Source organism: Amaranthus tricolor, chromosome 9 (assembly GCF_026212465.1).
Source record: "Amaranthus tricolor cultivar Red isolate AtriRed21 chromosome 9, ASM2621246v1, whole genome shotgun sequence".
NCBI lineage: Eukaryota > Viridiplantae > Streptophyta > Magnoliopsida > Caryophyllales > Amaranthaceae > Amaranthus > Amaranthus tricolor.
The window spans coordinates 29,130,324-29,151,161 of record NC_080055.1 but is presented as its reverse complement, the minus strand read 5'-3'; the positions used below and the strand labels follow the sequence as shown (position 1 = coordinate 29,151,161).

General features: G+C 35.6%; 4 protein-coding genes across 12 annotated transcripts; 3 read left to right on the top strand and 1 right to left on the bottom strand.

The window, feature by feature from the left end:
- Positions 1 to 1,485: 1,485 nt before the first annotated feature.
- LOC130823473 (uncharacterized) lies at positions 1,486 to 2,377 on the top strand. Its single transcript, XM_057688090.1, has 2 exons — positions 1,486 to 2,150; positions 2,235 to 2,377. Exons 1-2 carry the CDS (start codon positions 1,486 to 1,488, stop codon positions 2,269 to 2,271), a joined length of 702 nt encoding a protein of 233 aa, XP_057544073.1. The 3' UTR covers positions 2,272 to 2,377.
- A 411-nt stretch (positions 2,378 to 2,788) lies between these two features.
- LOC130823541 (uncharacterized) lies at positions 2,789 to 8,691 on the top strand. 6 transcript variants are annotated; one of them, XM_057688180.1, is made up of 7 exons: positions 2,789 to 2,958; positions 3,715 to 3,791; positions 4,627 to 4,653; positions 6,284 to 6,323; positions 6,431 to 6,503; positions 6,969 to 7,034; positions 8,157 to 8,691. In XM_057688180.1, the coding sequence occupies exons 3-7, from the start codon at positions 4,647 to 4,649 to the stop codon at positions 8,238 to 8,240; spliced, it is 270 nt and encodes an 89-aa protein (XP_057544163.1). In that variant the 5' UTR covers positions 2,789 to 2,958; positions 3,715 to 3,791; positions 4,627 to 4,646; the 3' UTR covers positions 8,241 to 8,691. The 6 variants fall into 6 exon arrangements, with proteins under 6 accessions (XP_057544163.1, XP_057544166.1, XP_057544164.1 ...); XM_057688183.1 differs by having other exon boundaries at positions 4,627 to 4,752; XM_057688181.1 differs by having other exon boundaries at positions 2,790 to 2,958; positions 4,630 to 4,653.
- A 781-nt stretch (positions 8,692 to 9,472) lies between these two features.
- On the top strand, positions 9,473 to 13,762 carry LOC130823540 (uncharacterized). 3 transcript variants are annotated; one of them, XM_057688177.1, is made up of 5 exons: positions 9,473 to 9,640; positions 11,400 to 11,698; positions 11,786 to 11,908; positions 12,859 to 13,149; positions 13,363 to 13,762. In XM_057688177.1, the coding sequence occupies exons 2-5, from the start codon at positions 11,432 to 11,434 to the stop codon at positions 13,564 to 13,566; spliced, it is 885 nt and encodes a 294-aa protein (XP_057544160.1). In that variant the 5' UTR covers positions 9,473 to 9,640; positions 11,400 to 11,431; the 3' UTR covers positions 13,567 to 13,762. The 3 variants fall into 3 exon arrangements, with proteins under 3 accessions (XP_057544160.1, XP_057544158.1, XP_057544159.1); XM_057688175.1 differs by having other exon boundaries at positions 9,490 to 9,779; XM_057688176.1 differs by having other exon boundaries at positions 9,497 to 9,724.
- A 166-nt stretch (positions 13,763 to 13,928) lies between these two features.
- LOC130823538 (uncharacterized) lies at positions 13,929 to 16,153 on the bottom strand. 2 transcript variants are annotated; one of them, XM_057688173.1, is made up of 2 exons: positions 15,833 to 16,153; positions 13,929 to 15,260 (listed from the first exon to the last, which is right to left on the bottom strand). In XM_057688173.1, the coding sequence occupies exon 2, from the start codon at positions 15,175 to 15,177 to the stop codon at positions 14,251 to 14,253; it is 927 nt and encodes a 308-aa protein (XP_057544156.1). In that variant the 5' UTR covers positions 15,178 to 15,260; positions 15,833 to 16,153; the 3' UTR covers positions 13,929 to 14,250. The 2 variants fall into 2 exon arrangements, with proteins under 2 accessions (XP_057544156.1, XP_057544157.1); XM_057688174.1 differs by having other exon boundaries at positions 13,929 to 15,265; positions 15,833 to 16,113.
- Positions 16,154 to 20,838: the final 4,685 nt, after the last annotated feature.

Below are 20,838 nucleotides of genomic sequence, written 5' to 3'. Positions count from 1 at the left end.
TAACATAATATCTTTAGTATTATACCAGCATATATTTGAGATTTATAACATAATTTATTTTGAATTATAGCATAATATATTTGAAGTTATAATAATATATATATATTTGAGGTTATAACATAATATATATGGGGTTATAACAACATATATTTGTGGTTATAACATAATATATTTGGCGTTATAACATAATATATTTAGAATTCTAACAATGTATATTTAAAGTAATAATATAATATATATGGAGTTATAACAACATACATTTGGTGTTGTGACATAATATATTTGGTGTTATAAAAATTATTATACCCTCAAACACAGACCATTATATACTGAACTATATATTATGTTATAACCCCGAATATAATATGCTATAACTATAAATATATGTTGTTATATTCTCATATATATTATATTATAACTCCAAATATATTATGCGACTTTTCACATTACAATTATACGTGCGCGTCAGTTTTTTTTTAAAATTAACATAATGGGCTGGGCTTTTGAGAACCCTCTCTAGAAAAGACGGTCTCTCAAGAGAGATCGTTTAACAATTACTCACTTTTTTCTTTTGATGTCACATTTTAACTGTGTTATAATTTCATCCACCCAATTTAATACCATTCGGCATTCCGTTTATGAACTCTAATATTCACATAGTCATTTTTATCTTTGTTATTAATTGGGATTAATTCCCACAATATTGCAAAATAAAAAATTAATTCCCACTTTCCTTAAAATGGGAAAGTAATTCCCACTTTACCGTCCACGTAGGATTAATTTGAAATTTTTTTTTTTTATTTTTAATATAACCGCTACTTGAGGTAGCGGTTTTGTTTAGGGAATTGAAGAAAATCGCCAGATGAAATGGCGGTTTGGTAATTTTTTTAAAAAAAAAAATAAAAAAAATTGGGTAAACCGCCACTTGAAGTGGCGGTTTTGTAGCAGTACAAAACATCAGCTTCGAGTTGTTCACTGCATTTCTTATTCCTCTTTGCATCTTCGTGGCTGCTGCTCTTGTTTTTGCTTAAAAAAAAAATTTTATTCACTCTCATTTACTTCAAATATACAATTCCTCTCATTCAACTAAACTAATCAACTACATTCCCATCTTGGTTCTTGGATTGTATAAGGCATTATGTCACTAAGAGAGACGGCTTATGTGTTATATCTGATCGTCACAAGGGAATTTTGCATGCAATGAACAGAGTTGGAAAAGGTTGGGAAGAACCATATGCATTCCATCGGTTTTGTAAACGTCATCTAGCTTCAAACGTGCATAAGAAGTTTAAAAACATAGCAGTTAAAAACTTATTTGGAAAAGCTTCTGAACAGACAAAGATTCGGAAGTATAATTTCTACATGAATCGCCTTAAAGAGCTTAATGAGGACGCGTACAAGTACTTAGTGGATGGTTCTATTCCCGAGCGCCAATGGACTTTGATTCATGACAGTGGGCATCGATATGGAGTGAGAACTACAAACATGTCTGAAGCGTTCAACGGTGTTATGAAAGGGGCCAGGTCACTCCCAATCACTTCATTAGTTAGGATGACATTCTACCGGGTAAACGAATACTTTGCCACAAGGAGGGATTTAGGGAGAAGCAGATTAGACAGTGGACATGTGTATGCGAAGAAACCAAGTGATACGATTGATAAGAATGCTGAAAAAGCACGCTTTCATGATGTTAGGATATATGACACAGTGCGTGGGATATTCGAGGTCACCACTGGTTGTGGCAATAGGATAGCAGGAAAAGGTGGAAAATCCTACATGGTTGACCTCACAGCAACATCATGCACATGTCAGAAACCAACCATCTTCAAGTTACCGTGCTCACATATTCTTGCAGTATGTCGAGCTCGTAACATATCGTACGATGCTTTTGTGGACCCTTCATTTCGCACTACAAAATACGTATCGACATATAAGAAGTCTTTCATGCCCGTTCCAGACATGTTCACTTGCGATCCTTGGAATGGTCCTACAGTTGTTCCAGATCCCTCAACGAAGCGTGCAAAGGGTCGTCCGCGATCAACTCGTATACGGAACGAAATGGATGCACCGTTGACGCGTCCTCGTAACTCGTGTACCTTTTGTGGATGTAGTGGTCATAATAAGAAAACATGCCCTCGAAGGTCAACAAAGTATGTTTTTTTTTTAAATTTTGTAACAACATGTTGAATCTGATAATATTTAAATGATTTTTATAACACTTATGTATGTTTCAGCGATCATGGCGATGCCGGGCCCAGTAGCGGAGGTTGACGAGTTCACACCATCTCATCGACCGGTGTGCAAAACAAAAGGGGTCGGGGGTTGTAGTTTAACAAGCTTTGTATATTCTTATACGACTTGAACTTCTTGTATGAGTTTCCATAATTGTAATATATCTTTGCATTAGTTTCATAATTATTTTTTTCAGAACAAGCCGGTTCGTAATTGATTATTATGGAATAGATGGTATTGAACTAGTTTAATGCATATTGCGTTCACTATTTTAAAATGAAAGAAAAAAAAATTAAGGCAAAGAAAAAAAAAAAAATCAAGTCACAAGCAAACCGCCACATGAAGTGGCGGTTTACCTGGACCAAACCGCCACTTCAGATGGCGTTTTTGTGGTTAACGCAAACCGCCACTTGAGATGGCGATTTTATCTGAAAAAAAAAATTAAATTTTCCACATAAACGGTATTGTGGGAAATACTTTCCCAAATAATGCAAAGTGGGAATTATTTTTTTTAAGCCATATTTTGGGAGTAGTAATTAACACAAACAACCCTTTGTTTCTCCATCAAGTATAAGTTGAAGAGCCCCACGGTACTTGCAGCCTAGTTTGCAATCTGTTATTTACCGCAAGAAGTCACGTCTTAACTAACGGACCATCCTTCGCCGCCGTAGTCGCCGCGCCATTTCAGCGCTGATCGGAATTCTGACTGATTCAAAGCCGTCAAAGGTACTTCCCCTATTTCCTAATTTAAAGCCATAAATTATGAGTTAGTTTTAGAATTCAATAGGTAAATTGAAGTATGATTTGATTTTGGTTTTTGGAATTCGATGGTTCGATAACTTAGATTTCGTAATTTGATGGTTTTATAATTTTGATTTTGGAATTAGATGGGTAAATTATGGTTTGATTTTGCATAGTTGGAAAGTATTCATCGTTGATTTCGGGTTTCAAGTCCGATCATTTCGTAATTATTTAATATTTTAATAGTTTTTATAGATTTTACGATTATATTTAATTATTTTTTTAAATTAGTTTTAATAAAGTGTTTTTTTTGTGTTCTTTGCCAAGTAATTTTGTATGTTGTAGTCAGTTATATGACAACTTGAGGTTATCACTAACATCAATATTATTTCAAGTTATTAGCATTAGTGTTGTTGTACAAGTGTTATTAGTTAATGACATGACATGGTGATATGGTGTTGTTACTCGAGTCCCATAGGTTTAAAGAAATGGTTTTAAAGTACACTTTGTTGTTGTGAAAGCTTATTTGATCCTTGGTTTAGTGGATGTAAAAGCTTATTTGATTGTTGAGTTAATGTTATAACTTATGAACAAGTATAGATTGAGTAATATGAATTGGTTTGGTATGCGTTAGAATAAGTGGAAGTTACTTTGTATGGGTGAATGATAGCTTGTTGTAGATGTTAGATGCTCTTAAGTGGAGACAACTAGGCTTATTAGTTTTATTCCTAACTTGCATAGGTTTCCAGTTCATAAGAGGAAAGTAGAACTTAGTTGGGTGATTTTTGTAACTCTTGGTCGTGCAGTGACGCTTGCAGGTACGTACACGCAATAATTATTATCATATTCATTGTTTCAAAGTATTATCCATATTTCATGATTATATGCATCGTATTAGAATTATAGAACGCCATAAAGTAAGCCATACTAGTGAATAGTCATAATAGTGATACAGGCAAGTAGAATGAAAGCATTAGGAGACTATGAGAACAGGTTTCTAAATAGTAGAGAACGTACCATGGTTGTGTGTGGTATCGAAGTGATTTCCTACTTATTAAGCCTTGATTTATGATTAGTTGGCGTGACTCAATTGGATTATGTCCGGTTGATTTAGTAGTCCCCTAGGTGAGGTCCGACGGGACCATCGTAAGGGGGTATGAGCATGCTTGGGTCATTGGGCGCCGAATGGCCGATACCGCCCCTCGACCGAGTTGTTACCATGCGGACCTTGCAAACCCCAATATGGTGGCCTCTTCACTGGTTTAGTGCCCCAGTGTGTTAGTTTTTCCCGAAGGTAGGACCCGATAGGGTCAGCTGGAGGGGGCATGAGCTCATACTTTGCCATGGGCGCCGGGTGGCCGATAACGCCCTTGGCTGTGTCATTATGCCATGAATAGAGAAAAGATCCACTACCTTTGAATATACTTCGAGAGATTAGTAGTTTGAAAGAGAAATTATGTGTAAATAGAGGTGTTTAGACAGATGAGTAGACTCGTCATTGTAATACTATATCGTTGTCTATAGTTTTGTTCAATGACTCTAATTGTTATAAGTTCATTAATTACTGACGTGTGTGTGTTCGTTGTTGTTTGTCCATGACTCTCTATGATGTTCCTGCTATGACACATCTAACAATGGTCATATGTTGAGCAGCAGGAGGATCATGGCTTGACATGACAGGTATAGGAGCTTCTTTTGCTTTGCATTGGGGGAAAGAGCGGAGTACGGTCGTAACAATTGTGTGCAAGTTGCCTAATGCTTGTAGCTTCTATATTACTTGTAAAGTTTTCTTTTGGGATTGTATAATTTCTTTCGTATGGAGCTATGTGGCTCCTTGTATGATCCATAGTTCCGCTGCGTAGTTTTGGATGTATAATAGTTAGAATACTCCTTTAGTATCCGTCAAATCGATGCGTTAACACTGGAACCATGATCCTCCTTAGAGTTGATGATTTGAGAAGCCGACGATAATTCAATCCGTCGTGACGTATTTTTGAAAGGCATTAAAGGCCTTAGATTAGTTTAGTTATGTTAATCACTTATATATCCTTGTCACACCCTCAGTTTTAACCGAGATGTTGCCGAAATTTCCACTTACCCATCTTTTTAATTAATCTTTAGCGTTTATTTTAATTATTTTCCTTTTTCTTTTTGTAACATCCGAATTTCTTCCCTTCCTTCACGATTTCTGGTTCCGTTTAAGGGGTTGGAAATTCAGGGGTGCTACAGGTTCATTTTGGGAGTAGTGATTTGTTGGATCATGTATATTCAGTGTATCTTTGGGTATAGTGAGTTTTAGTCTTTATGTTGTATCATGTATGTTCAATTCAGTTTATTTTTTTAGTATAGTGTAGGCTGAGGGAATTGGGGAGCACAGCGAGAATTGAATTCAGAACCTGGAAAGTTATAAACTAGACCCGATTCTTATATGTTCACAGTAGTTAGTATTAGCTAGTATTAGCTTTAATTCCTTAAAACCTTATGTTATGATGTATATCTAATCTTGAAGAAAAGGGATGGATATGCCTAATGCCTATATGCATCAGCATAACTTGTGAAATTTTAGAAAATGTAGATAAAGAAATAAGAAGAAAACTGAGTCTTGTTTGGAATTTGCTTCCACAATATGAAGATCTTACATCACAAGTTTTTGTTTTCTTTGAAAAATACTTTGAAATGGGCATTTTGGTTAGTTTTTTGCATACTTAGGCCCTGTTCTCCCAAACTTTTTGATTAATTTTGATTAGCATAATTCAGTTGTGATCTATAAAAATAAGTTTAAGTAGCAATATTCCCTATTCATATCCTTGGAATTAAGGATTTAACATTGTTCTATTGTTGCTGTTGGGAATGTTTGGCAAATGACTTTTACTTTGTTGGCAATTGGCCATTTGGCCTTTTGATTTGATCAACAGTCGAAAAGTGTTAGGTAAATGGCTTTTCAGTCAATGCTAGAAAGCTACTCTGATCTTTTTCATTGGCTTATGGCTTTTTATCTATGTTTCTCTAATAAAAAGCCGGTAGCCAACAATTCATTTTTACCAATCAGCTCCATAACTTTTCCAATTGGTCACAGCTCTAGCTAAAGCAGTTGTGTAGAAAATATCTTCGGTGATTTAGATATTTTGATCTGCAAAGATCAAAGACAGCTGGGGAATCATTAAAAATCAGTTTCACCAAAAAAAATATCTTTTAATTTCTGTTTTGTAAAAGTAAGGTCATAGGAATTGGGCCTATGGAATTATAATCAAATATTTCAATGAAAAATCCAATTTTGTGCTGATTATTGCCTCTTTGTTTATGTTCTTAGAAGTCCTCATGGATGCAAAAAATGCTGCAGAGATGTTGAAGTATGTTTTTTTTTGGAATCTTTGTCACCCAATTGATTAATCTTCCATTATGCTAGCTTAATTTTCTTTAATTCTTTTGATTTTGAATCAAGTTTTGGCCTTTGTAGGCATTTGGAAAAGCAGAATGAGTTGCTTGAGGATGCTCATAAAAAGATGGCTCATGAGTTGCATAGGCTGCAGGTATGCTTAGTTCTTTCCTTCTCATAATTTATTAGATGTTCATTCTTGGAGTTTGGAACTTTACGCGATGCAACTATGCATGAAAATGATTCTAAATAAGAACATGGATATTAATTCTATTGCTAATGGGATCTCGAGGTATCCTTGTGGTTTAAAAGCTCATTTATACGAGGTTCTCTTAAAATTTCAAAAATGTATTGAGTTACCTCTCAGGTTTGGAAAAAGTCATGTCATATAGTGCAAAATGTATTTGGTGGGCTACATGGATTTGAACAAATCGACATGGGAGATCATCAGTAACAAAGATCACTTTTAATTCGTTGTAATTGCTCCTTAGTATGAAAAGTAATGATACGTTTTTGAAGGATTTGATTGTCTGTTCTGAAATGTTATAATGCTGTAGTAGCTTCTTTGTTGCCCTTTCTGGTGAGACTTTTCATGATGATCATCCTATTGAACTTTTAGGTAGAAGAAGAAATGCTTATGCGCAAGTTCTATGAACTCACATCTGCTTTGGGCGTGAATAAAAAGGTATTTTATACTTATTATAGTATATCTATCAACATTTTGTAGTTTTCCCTTATTGTTTTTTTTTATGTGTGTGTTTTGGTTTTAAATCTTTGTGGTATTGATTACAATATAGTTTGTTCCGTGCTCAGGCTGTCCTTGTTTTCTGTGTTACTCGGACCCTTCATTTTGCTTCACTTACATGTGTCCAATTCTTAATGCTCGGACATTGGTATGGCGCTTAGACACTTCATTTTATGCATAAAATTGAATATTTAGACGTATCCGACACTTTGACACGTATTAGTATCCAACATTAGTGCCCGAGTCCAAGTAACATAGCTTTTTTACACTCTTACTAGTAAGAATGTAAGGGAGGTTTTTTCAGGGAACTGATTTTAGCATTCCCCTGATTGATGCCTACCTACTGAAAATGTTTATGCTTTTTAGATTGCCATTTATACTTGAGTTTGATATGATCAAGATGAGGGAAGGTAAAACACGCTTAAGTATATGAAAATTTTGGATTCGCTAAAAAAGAAACTTTTGCAGTTTTGCCTCAATAAGACTCACCACATTCGTTGCAAGCCTATCTCGCTTAAAAATTTGTAGACAGACCCCTGAAGCCCCAACGGCTATCAGATGCATTTACTTCTCCATTGGCCATTACTTTGTGATGATAAGAAAGAATCTTGGTGGGTTTGTGTTATGTTACAACAAAAGGTATGGGACTTGTCCCACGTCGGTTGTGTATGCAACTGGTGTGGGGTTTATAGGCAAATGGACTCTCTCACCTAATAGGCTAGTCTTTTGGGTAAGCTCTCTTGTTTGTCCTATAGCAGTTTGTCCGGTTTAGGATGAACTAAGGTTGCGAAAACCTGATACAGACCAAGAATAAGTATAATGACAGGTGGTTGCTAATGTATTTTTTGTAATCTGGATAAACTATCATGTCAAACTATGTTCAGTTTCTGCAATTTTTGTGAAACAATTTATCATTGAGATGGCATAGTTGAAGAAATAACAGACCCCTCCTCCCCCCTATCTCGGAAATTTCAGTTGTTCCTCTCTTGATACGTACGCTCTGATCCAAGAATTAGTTATGGTTCGTGTGAGATCTTCAATTTTTGTTCTTTTTTTTGACAGAGTGAAGTGAGCAGGATCACGTTTAATGAGACGGAGAACGAAGAACCAAATACTCAAGCTGATGCATGCAACGAACAACAGTGACAAGATGCATGGGATCAGCCTGAGGAATGACCATCAGCAGAAAAACGAACGATGATGCTCAGCAGCTGCAGAATACAGTGATATTACAAACGAACAGTAATGATTCATACAGATTAAAGATCGAGTTAGTTCATTATTAGTTTTGATGAAGAGCGTATTCGAAAGATAAAAGTATAAAAAACTCGACGATAAAACATCCTCCACGAATATTTTCTTTGAACTATTTGTATGCATTGTTGTCTAAACAATGATCAATGCACCATTATAGAAACTCGGTTCTGTAACGCGGCCACATCATGGTTGTTCGGGTCAAACACTTGCAAATATTGTAGAAACTTGAACTTGGTTTGTTTCATCATATTCAATGTATTTTGCTTATGAAAACTATGATTAGGGTGTGGGAAAAAGCATACCCATAAAGAAGGATGCAACTTAAGAGTATTTAATAGCATTCCAAATGTATCATGTTGTATAGTTTTTTAATAGATAATGCTCGTACAATGTACGACTTTATTAAAATTTCTGACATATTAAAAAGTTTTTTTAAATAATTGAAAAAAAAAAGAAATAAAATACATGGTTTTCTAATATATTAATAATATAAGTATGTAACTTAAAAAGTAAAAAATCAATCAATATGAATAATATTATTGTTACAAAGTAGTAAAGTCAGAGATATAAATATTAGTCATAATAACAATGACATCATCATTAAGTTTTAGGAGGAAAACTTTTGTTGAGGTTGTGACACGTAAATAATTTTAAAAAGTGCAGATGTCGTGTTTTGTTTTAGTAATAGTTATAATAAAAGATTAATAACTTGTAAAAACATATGCTTGGTTTGGAGGAATACTTCCAACATGTATTATTTTGTTCACAACAACAAAAATTGTGCCTTTGTTTTGAGATTGATTCAAACAATAAAAACTCATGACATTTATGGTTTAAATTGAAGTGAATATCTTAAAAGTTAGATCTAAAATAAGATTATAAGAACAATCTGTAAGAATATTCTTTGTTGTTTAAAAATTTTACGTTGTGAATTTAGGTGGACTTTATAAATTGATAATAAAAAATCTAAATCAAAATAATTTCTAATATCATTGTGACTCCTTAAATATTTGAAATATGTTTGCAGTAATAATTAATAATACAAATAATCATTAATTTTAATTTATATCAAATTACGCATTAAATAAATTATTTTAAGATTATAGTTAATGACTTTAATACTTTAAGTATATACGGGTTAGTCGGATAGAAATACGGTGAATCGGTGACCGCCGTCGCATTTGACAATCTCTGAATCAACGACCCCTTACGTCAGTTGACACTGACTGCTTTGATTAGTCTTGACCATTTCCAATTCGATAACGCGATCAAATTCTGCAAATTCTAGGGTGAGTTCTTTCAATTCAATTATTCATTTCAATCGAATTCCAAATTTTATCAGTATTCCACAATTATTCATAAGCACCATACTTGTAAGTTGTAACATCGGAATCTAAACAGAAGTAGGGATTATTTCTATAATCAGAGGTGTTAAGCTCCGAACTTTTGATTTTCCTTTTCATAATCATTATATTTTCCTGCAATTTTAGAATCTCTTATACTTTGGTGTTTTTTAAGTGAAAAGGGGTTGCTACTTTGAATTTAGAATCTTCTAGGTCTTGGGTTTTAGTCTATTTCTTGGTTTGAATAAATTAGGTTTGATGATTAAAATTTTGTGTTTTTCCCCCTGATTTTGGAGTTCTTTTGTTCAATTTTAAATATAGGTGAGACTTGAGAGGAATCATTTTGAAAACTAGTAGAAAAGTATGGAACAATTGAGAAGTACATGGATGCTAGGTTGCACCGAGTAGGGTACCGAGTTTCTAATAATGCAATGAGGGCTGGACGAGCTTTCTATCATCATCATCGTACCCGGTGTATCCCGCCTATTGAAAAACTATGAGCAACGTCCGGGGAGAGTAGGAAAGTGGCAACTCATACCATAAAGGACGCGTTTTTCTATGAAGTGTCCAATTAGGTAGTATGATGGTATCAAGTGAAATACCCTTGCTACAAAATTTGGGAGTTGTGTTTACAATGGCGAAAAGAAGATTGCTGGAAGTAATTTAAGTGTCTCTATTCTCTAACCATAAATCGTTAGATTTTGAGCTCATTCTCATAATTTGGGTTAGTTGGGCTATTTAACTAATGTATAGGGCGCGTTTCACTTCAACTTATAGTTCTAATTATATTTCCTTCTAAAGGTTTGCTTACTTTAACTCTTGTGAGTCAAATTATTTCGAGTTAAAGTAGGTGAATAATGGGATGAAGATAGTAATATGGCTACCCCATGTGACGTCCTTAAGAAGTAGAAAGGAAAGATTGATAAGAGAATTGTCACTTGATGAGGGTTGCAAAGTTCTATAGAGTGAAGTTCATATTGCACAATTCTTTCTGTCTGAGTTAGTTAAATAAGAGGACAACAGCATAGTATGTTCGAAGCTAAGTAAGATGTCTGGGGCAAGGGGCTTTTTACATGTTCTACAATAGTGATATTATTGCAGTTGTTATTTTTTTTCTTTTTATTACTTCATCAATGGAGTTTCACAACTCTATTAGTCTGGTTGTACTTATTCTGTTAAGCCTTTTTGTTGAATAATTACATGCATCTAAAGATGTGCTTCCTATATATTTTCTCATGTGTTTGTGTGCGACATTTGATATTGGCGCACAAAATGAATAAACTACTAGTAGAAGCTGAGTGCAATCTTCCAAGTTTCAACATTTCTGATGCTTTATAGTGATTATTAGAGGGGAGGGATTTGGTCCTAACTCGGTAGGACATGGGTGGGCATAAATATCAAATCCACCAAACCGGAATTGTTGCACTTATTTAGAAATTTCAAAAGAGGAATATGCTGCCCTTCAAATCTTAAAACGGAGTAAATATTTAGCCGTTGTTTTGAGTTTTGAAAGCAAGGAGTATTGTTTTTCATATAATTGTACATCATTTTTAAGTTGGGTCAAATCGGGTTCAGTTTGAAGGTCGAGTCATCGGGTCTGTTTTGAACAACTCTAGTTTCCGTAATGCCACTGCTTTTGTTTGTTATTATAAGAGTAACATGAATCTGAACTTTCGTCCTTACAATTATATATTCTCCCTTTCAGGTTTGCTGTCTGATTTCTTGTAAATCTACAAGATGTTTGATTTTACCAAAATGAATCCTGGCCAAATTATCCTTATGGGATGTGCGTGCTGTGTATTATTCACACTGCATTTCACAATACAACTTCTATCGCAGCATCTGTATTACTGGAAGAACCCCAAGGAGCAGAAGGCTATTATAATCATTATCCTCATGGCTCCCATATATGCTGCGGTCTCTTTTGCGGGTCTGTCGGATTTTCGTGGCAGCAAGGCATTTTTCATGTTTTTGGAATCAATCAAGGAATGTTACGAGGCTTTGGTAAAATTTCTTCTCAGTTGACTCCTATTTAACATGTGATTTGTTTGCTCAACAACCAATATTGTACTACCAATAAATTATATGCAGGTTATTGCCAAATTTATGGCTTTAATGTATAGTTACTTGAATATATCCATCAGCAAAAATATGGTGCCAGATGAAATCAAAGGAAGAGAAATCCACCATTCATTTCCAATGACATTTTTCCAGGTGAGTTTATTAGCCGTTTGTTTTGATTCGAGCACTGATTGTTGATTGTATCATAAAAAACTGAATGTCATGACTGCAAATTAAAGTTAATACTGTTTTTTTCGTTATTCCATTCTCAAAGGAGCCAAAAATTTGTAGTCCTTTGGTTTTAAATTACGCTGGACTATGATAAAATGGGTTATTGAATCATTTGCGCTTCTTATTTTATGTGAAATTGTTGATATTTGTTTGCAATCAGCGGTCAATTGAGTGATTGACAACAAACTCAACTATGTTTTTTCAATTTAATTGTTCAATAACTTGATCTCCCTCCCTTGATGGTAGTAGTGATTATCTCACTACTAACTCAACCATTTATCTCCAATTTATGTATTCAACCGCTGAATCTCACTCCCTTGAATCTCAAACTTGCCATCAGTACTCTCTCTACAATCTCACACTCCATCAATAACAAAAGATAAAACTCCGACCCATTTATCTTCAAAAAATGGAGGAACTCCACACTCTCCTTATTATAATCTCCTTCACCTGCTTGACAGAAAATCTTTTTTTTCTCAAACCCTCAATCCTCATGTTAAACAAATGCAAAATTTTAAAAATAACCCTCTTTTGTATTCCTCATCATGAAACCCAATTTTATTTTTATTGTCATCATAAAACCTTTAAACACTTTAATATACCCTCCAATCTGCAAATCCTTCAATTGTTTCAACTCCGCCCTCAACCGCCTCTCCATAACAACTAGACCATGGAAAATTCTATCCTCTAGGCTCCAACTATGCCGATGCTCGTCCTCATTCATAGTTCTCCAAGATTGCACTTTCCTTTCGATCTTCCATTTTGAAGGAGCATGTTAAGGAATAGATTGCTTACAATCCTCCGTAATCTTAGCCTAACGGCTACATTTCCCTATTATGATGTATTGATGTTGATGTGGTTTGCTATTGCAGCCTCGTACTGTTCGCTTGGATCACCATACACTGAAGCTTCTGAAGCTTTGGACATGGCAATTTGTCATCATTCGCCCGATATGCTCCCTGTTAATGATAGCTTTACAACTTCTCGGGTGGTACTCATCTCCCATCAGCTGGGTTTTCACTATCGTACTTAATGTTTCAGTATCGCTCGCTTTATATTCTTTGGTGGTCTTTTACCATGTTTTTGATAAGGAACTTGCACCACACAAACCGCTAGCTAAGTTTTTGTGCATCAAGGGAATTGTCTTCTTCTGCTTTTGGCAGGTAATTTCGTCACTTATTTTTACTCTTGGATATTGTACGGTCGTTAACAAATTATGATACATGTGGTTTAAATTGTATTTACATTAATTAAATGTTTACTTAAATTAGTCGATCCTACCAATGTTAGGATATTGCCTACGATCCGGATCATTTGCCTGATTTCAGACATGTGCTAACTAATGTTGCCGAGTCTCATATGTTGGTCATTGGCAGGGAATTGTTCTCGAGATGTTGGCTGCTGTGGGTATAATCCGATCTAGTTATTCTTGGTTGGATGTTGAACATATCGAGGAAGGGATTCAGAACATTTTAGTGTGCTTAGAGATGGTTGTGTTTTCCGTTCTCCAACAGTACGCGTACAACGTTCAGCCTTACTGCGGAGATGTTGGTAAATGGAAAGTGAAGAAGAACGAATAACCACGAATTAAGTCATTACATGTAACCTCATATAGATCAATAAACCTCGTAATGCATCTCGATCGATGTTGAAAGGATGCAAAGAGGTACTCTATGTTGATAACTTGATATGTATATTGGATTCTCTTATGAATATGTATATTTGTAAACATCATCTGCAACTTCATATATATAAACAACAAATTATTCAAATTAATTTCCATTATAATCCAAATACATAAATTTTTGGCTCCTTAATATGGTTCAACAACAAAACACCAAAGCTTTAATCCCAAAAAGATAAAATTCCCTTCACTTGGAAACATAAATGCAAAACCATTTTCAGCCTCTAGTTATCAACAATCAAAAATACAACAAAATGATAGTAATCAATAAGAGTATATATCAGGATGTGTTCATTAAGTGAAGATTATGCATCATATGTTCATAGACAGAGCATTACAGAAGATAAAAGCATCCTTACATGTATTATACTCAGTATAAATACAAGCAGAAGCAGGGCCGGCCCTATAAAGGGGCAAGAGAGGCCTGTGTCCCGAGGTCATCCAAAAAATTAGAAAAACAACCCTTAAATATTTATTAGTTATGGGTCTATAATAGTATATTTAGTAATTAAGGGCCCATAAGTAATATTTAGCATCGAGCCTCTCAAATCTCAGGGCCAACCCTGAGCAAAAGAGTGCATTAACCTTGGCATATTTTCGATCCTTCATAACAGAACAACCGAATTGCATTCGAGTAACTGATCTCTGCAAGTTCTTCTTCACTCATCTCAAGCAGGGAAGCCACATAGGTCAATACCTTCTGAATATTAGCCGGATGATTCAACATTTCTTTTGGCAATCCCGGTGCTTCTTTCTCGACTACAGACATATCATCCTTCGCCCTCAAATGCGGATTTTCTCCGAGGGTTTGAAGTCGAGGGGAAAGGGAAGGATCACCTTCCACCAAGAACAAATCATTCAAATCCAACTTCGGAACAGCATCTGGAGCATCAGTCTCGAGCAGAATCCTATCACAAGGAACCGCCTTCAACATCTTCTTCGCCTTTTGTAATTTCATAGACATAAGAAACCCGGAGAACGAAAAATAAGCTCCGAGTCTTGCTAATTCCGGAACCATCTCAGCAGATCCTAAATAAGAATGAAGAATGACTCCCTCGGGAAAAGGTCCGGTTTCTCTCATCACATCAAGAAGGTCACCAAAGGCGCGGACACAATGCACAGAAGCTGGTCTTTTAAGCTCTTTTGCTAACTCTAACTGTTTCTTAAAAACCTCTACTTGAACATTAAAATCAATCTCTCTACCACGCGATCCTTTGTCTATTCCAATCTCCCCAACAGCTGCTGAGGGCGTAGAGTCGAAGTACTGTCTCAAGACGGTAAACCAGCGATCTGTACTCTCACTAACAAACAATGGATGAACCCCAAAACAAGGAACTACAGAGGGGTGAGATTCACTCATCTGCTTAACCAAATGCCAGTCATTCTCCGAAAGACCATTAACCGCGAAATGGGCAATGCCCGAATCAAGTGATGATCGGATTAATTGTGGGGCGAGGCTAAAAATTCTTGGGTCTTGTAGGTGACAATGAGCATCAAAGAGTTTCATTGCCTTCCTTTCACTTATAAATCCTAATGTCAAACAATTACACTTTCTATGTTTAACACTTCTGCTCGGCGTCAAATAATTCGCTAATCTCCTCGCAAATCACAAATCCAAAAAACCAAACAATGGTCAGTTTTTGGCTATTTTTAGGCCATTTTGCGTGAATTGCAAATTCAAAGGCAAATTCAATTAGGCTACACTGCTTGCTAAGAGAGAACCAATCAACCAAAATTACCAAGCTGAGAAAACTTACTAGTTTAACCAAAGAAGCACATATAAATACATAGTATGATAGTAATTTAAATAAAAATTGTCAGAAAATTCAGAAAAATTCACAAAAACATATTTATGAAAAAATACCATCAACCTATCTTATGAAACGGCAAAAATTAAATATTATATTTAATCATAGAAATATCAAAGAAATTGGTAAACAAATCAACATGAATCTTAGTAAACATGATTATCAAGCAATTCCAAAGGTAATTACCATTATAAAGAATTAAGTAAAGCTAACAACCAAAATCCCAATTGCAATTAGTTCGTCATCAAATTGTCTAATTCCTTATATTGTTCATGGAATAGATTAACTAAAAAAAAAATCAGTTCTCTAAGAAGGAATATTAGAATCTATAAGCAGAAATTAACAGGAATTTACCTGATGATAGGAATTTCAGGTCATAGGAAATGCGATACTTAAATGCCAACCCTAATTTCAGCCGATTAAATTTTACAAAAGAGAAGAGAAATAAATGAAGATCTTTGCTGAATTCCGTCAACCCACACGTAAGGAGGAGTAAGGTTTTTTTTGTTAGTTGTTACTCCAACCCTAATTTGAAACGATAATTTTTTCGAATATGCCATGATTTCCCTAAATTTTATGTAATAAAAAAATATAATACAATCTTAACTTTTTAACTTGAATATTTTTCAATTCGCCCAAATTCTGTCTCTTATAAGGCAAACTCATTAAATACTTTGTTTCTTTTGATTAGCACATGGACGAAAATTTTTTAATAATTGGTTCAATTCTCTAATGATAAATGCAAAAAAGTTAAAATAAACATATTTATTGGAGGGATTATTTTCCCTCTTAATGGAAGTGGGCTTCCCATCAAAATAATTTAAAGTAAAATTCTAAAAACCTATGATCATAAAAAAAATAATATGTATGAATCTAAGAGTAGGTAATCAAGTCCGTAACCAAATAATGTCTTTATTAGTTTTAACTTATCATTATTATATTTATATTTATATTTAAGTAGGTATCTCAACATCTTAGAAACGAAATTACTATATATCTTTTAAAACTGACTAAAAAAAGTTTTTCTATTTAGAAAAGAAATATTTATAACCTTGGTTGTAAAAGGTTTTTTTTTTGAAATTAATCTATTCCTCTTAATTGCCAAAAAAAAAATTATAAGGTTGACCAAGTCAAAAAAAAAAATATAATGTACTTGTATAGACATGAAGTTGATGATGATGTTGATTTTCTTTATATTAATGTAGAAAATGGCATCATTTCGCGTGACTATAGTATGTTTTTGGAATGGTTGTATTTGAAAAAGTAGTGGCAAAGTTCATTATGTTGGGGGAAGACGTAAGTTAGTTTGCTTGCAATTTGAACATGGAATTGAACCACTTCAAATGTTTTATATGTTCTAAGATTGGATTGGACCTTACTAGAAGTACCGTAAATATAAGCTTTAAATATGACATGAGTGGAGAATTGCTTTTCCTGTTGAGGATGATGAGGCTATAGATGCTATGTGGGAGCATTTAAAGTCCACCCAAATTCCCTCTTTGGAGTTATACGTAGAATAAGTACCATTAGGGAATGTAGTTGCTTCTAATCCTACTCCTACCCCTATGCCTATATTAACTCAGGAAACTGTAAATCCAGTCGTTTCTTCCGCATCTTGTATTTTTTTCTCAACCCCCTACGAATGAAGTTCCAATTGTTTTAATGGTTAACTTAGGTGAAACTGCTGAGATGGGACCTTGGGATGATGGAAATGAAAGTAATGAGCTCATTGACGATCTTCTGAGGACGATGTGGATGTCGATGAGGATGCGCTAGCAAATGACATGACCCTAGGCAAAATTCCTATAATCATTCCTCCTACACCTTATGCCCTCTGTCCACCTTTAGACGAGTATGAGGAGGACAACTCATGGAGGACTTGGGCTTGTGATACCACATACACCGAAGACGGAGAGTTTGAGAAAGGTATGATGTTTGATAGCAAGGAATCGTTGTTGGAAGCTATCAGAGTGTATCATATTCACAGAAATGTGGAGTACAGAATGGAGACCTGGAACCAAACTGTCCTTACCTTAAAGTGCTAGCGGGGTTATTCGTGGAGACTTAGGGCTACGTTTGATTCTTACTTATCTTCATGGCGTATTGTTACCTATAAGGGTAAGCATGGTTCTTGTGTAATGGGTAGCAACACTGTTTCGGCTGGACACATTCACTTGACATTTTCTGTCATTAACAATGTCATTAGAAATTGTGTTGCTAAAGACCTATCCATTAAGGTATCCGTCGTACGGCAGATGATTAAAGATCATTTTGGTGTGGATGTGAATTATAAGCGAGCGTGGTGTGCAAAGCAACAAGCCTTGTTGTCCATTTACGGGACCTGAGAAGGTTCTTACTCACTCCTTCCACGCTTTTTAGAAGCTTTGCAACATTCCAACCCGGGATTAGTACTTGAGTGGTATTTTAAGGAGGACAATGACACGGGTGTATATGTGAGACCTAATATTAGGACCTTCCAACGTGTCTTTTGGGCCTTTAAACCTTATATTGAAGGTTTCAATTATTGTAAACCTCTTATCGCCATTGACGACACACACTTGTATGGTAAATATCGTCATACCTTATTGACTGTCATTGCCCAAGATGGTGATAAGGGAATCTTTCCATTAGCCTTTGCCTTGGTAGAGAAGGAGAATATAAGTGCATGGTCGTGGTTCATGGCTTGTATTCGTAAGCATGTCACACAGAGGATGAGTTTATGCGTTATTTCTGATAAACACGCGGGTATTTTAGCAACCATGGAAGAACCGGAGTGGCAACCACCTAATGCTTATCATAGGTTTTGCTTACGCCATTTTCTTAACAACTTCAATCGCGCTATGGGTAATGTTTAGTTGAAGAAGTTGTTTGGTAAAACAGCTGAGCAAAGACAACAAGTTAAGGTAATGGATGGTTTAAAGGCAATTGCGAGTATAAAACGAGAGGCAATTTTCTGGATTGATGACGTCGGTGATATGTCTAGGTGGTCGTTGTGTCATGATGGAGGTCATAGGTATGGCATTACTTAACTTGATAGAAGCTGTGTTGTTTGCCGATAAAACAAACAACCAAATACAGCTCCTTTACTTAACTTTACTTGACGACCCGTGGGAGCGCATCGCCGAGTATAGCTGGGGCTCTGCAACCCTTGGATACCTGTATAGGAGGCTATGTGGTGCTGCCTAAAAGAATGTCAAGGAGATTGCAGGGCCAATAGTCATATTACAGGTAATAAAATTAACATTTAACTCTAATCCGGTGTAGTTGAATTACAAACTAATTACATTTCCAATGTTCAGCTGTGGGCGTGGGAGCATATTCTTATCGGCCAACCTTACAGAACCGTTGGTCGCAGTGATACTGCTCCTCCACCACAACCACCACCAGATGTTGCGTACGGTTCAAGGTGGAATTTTGCATGCCGGACGCGCAAGCACACTGGCACCGGTCTCGGATTCTACCGAGATCAGTTAGACCTGCTACGACCCAACCAGGTAAATATTTCAGTACTCATCAACATTAGTACAATTTAATTAACATATCACTTACATTTTCATAACATGTATTTTAGTTTTTGTGGGACCCATACCCTGCGGAAGCCTACGCAGCTGTACCCGAACACTCGGGGATTCATTCAGGTGCGTGGAGGGCTTCTGTGCCACTCATATGCTTCGACATTGTCGAAGTACATCTACCAGAGCGCGTATTGCGCCAATATGGGTTGGTACAGGGCATTCTACTGCCTTGTGACACTGAACCCCAGCTGCACCAGATCACGCGCAAAAATCAGGGTGCGAAAAACTGGATGGACATCAACTGGCGTCACATCACTCGTTGGGATGGTAGACTGGAGCTGCTGGCACAAGGTGTGCCGATCGATGTTCATGGCATACCTACTACACCAGACTACACGTCGTGGTTCTTCTCCATCACGCGCCGATGGATGACACCACGTGCCATCTTCGCAGCAGCACATTACGCACCTACTACACCTACGATGACCCCTAATTTGTAACTCTTCATTTGCATTTATATGATTAATTTGCCGATTAAATAATATAATGTTACATTAACTAAATATTAATTGCATGCACAAGGTGCGGCAACAGTGATGCGGTATAGCCACGAGGAGCCGGTGAGGGAGATTGCGCATGGCATGCTCGTCGGCTCGCAGTTCCAGCACTTCATACCAGAAGTGCCTGCAGAGTCCTCACCGACTACCGCCCATACGCACGTCTCATCTCCTGCTTATGACTATCATTTGGAGGAGATGGACAATTCATACCCCGTTGACGTTGCAGGGACCTCGCAGGCTGGGCCATCACAACCATCACAGTACTAGTTCTCTCCACTGCCAGAGCGACACCCGAACACCTCTTACTATCGTAGGAGGCGTAGAAAACCAACTCAATTGGATAGGGTAGATGAGGGTCGTGAGCGTTAACGTTTAACTTTTGTGTATTTGGATCGACTATATATATATATATATATATATATATATATATATATATATATATATATATTTATTTATTGAGTTGTATATTTCAAACATTTGTATATATTTTGTTGTATATATATGTTTAATTACTTTATCATAGTCTCCAAGCTTTGACTTACGAATGATCGGAGTTTTAGCGATGAATCATGCCGCCTGAAACATACATTGACTTGTGATTACTTATTCTAATATTTCTAATACAAATACAACAAATAACAACTCAAAATTTAAGGAAAAAAAATTAAATAGCTGTTCACAGTTAGTAACTACGAACAGCTTCAAACCACAGATTTAGGATTTTCACGCTTACTTTTGGAATTTTTTTGAAAGTTAGTTTATTTTGTTAATTTTTTTTATTTTTTCTCTTAATGGATTCAAATTTTCCATCTCAAGATGTTCAAATTAGAAAATTTGAAATGTATAAGACAATTTATCAAAAAAATAAACAAGATAATATAAGTTTTAACTTTATTTCAAAAGTAAGCGTGAAATTTCTAAACCTGAGGTTTGGGGCTGTTCACAGTAATTAACTGCGAACAAGTCAAAAAAGACAAAATAGTTGTTCGCAGTTACTAACTGCGAGCAACTATTTGACCTGTTTTGAGTAACTGCGAACAGCATGCTCCACAAAAACAGGTCAAATAGCTGTTTCGCAATTAGTAACTGCGAACAGCTATTTTGTCTTTTTTGACCTGTTCGCAGTTAACAGCCCCAAACCTCGGATTTAGGAATTTCACGCTTACTTTTGAAATAAAGTTGAAACTTATACTATTTTATTCATTTTTTTGATAAATTGTCTTATACATTTCAAATTTTTCATCAAATTAAAACACTTTCTATTAGTCCATCCATTAACTTCATT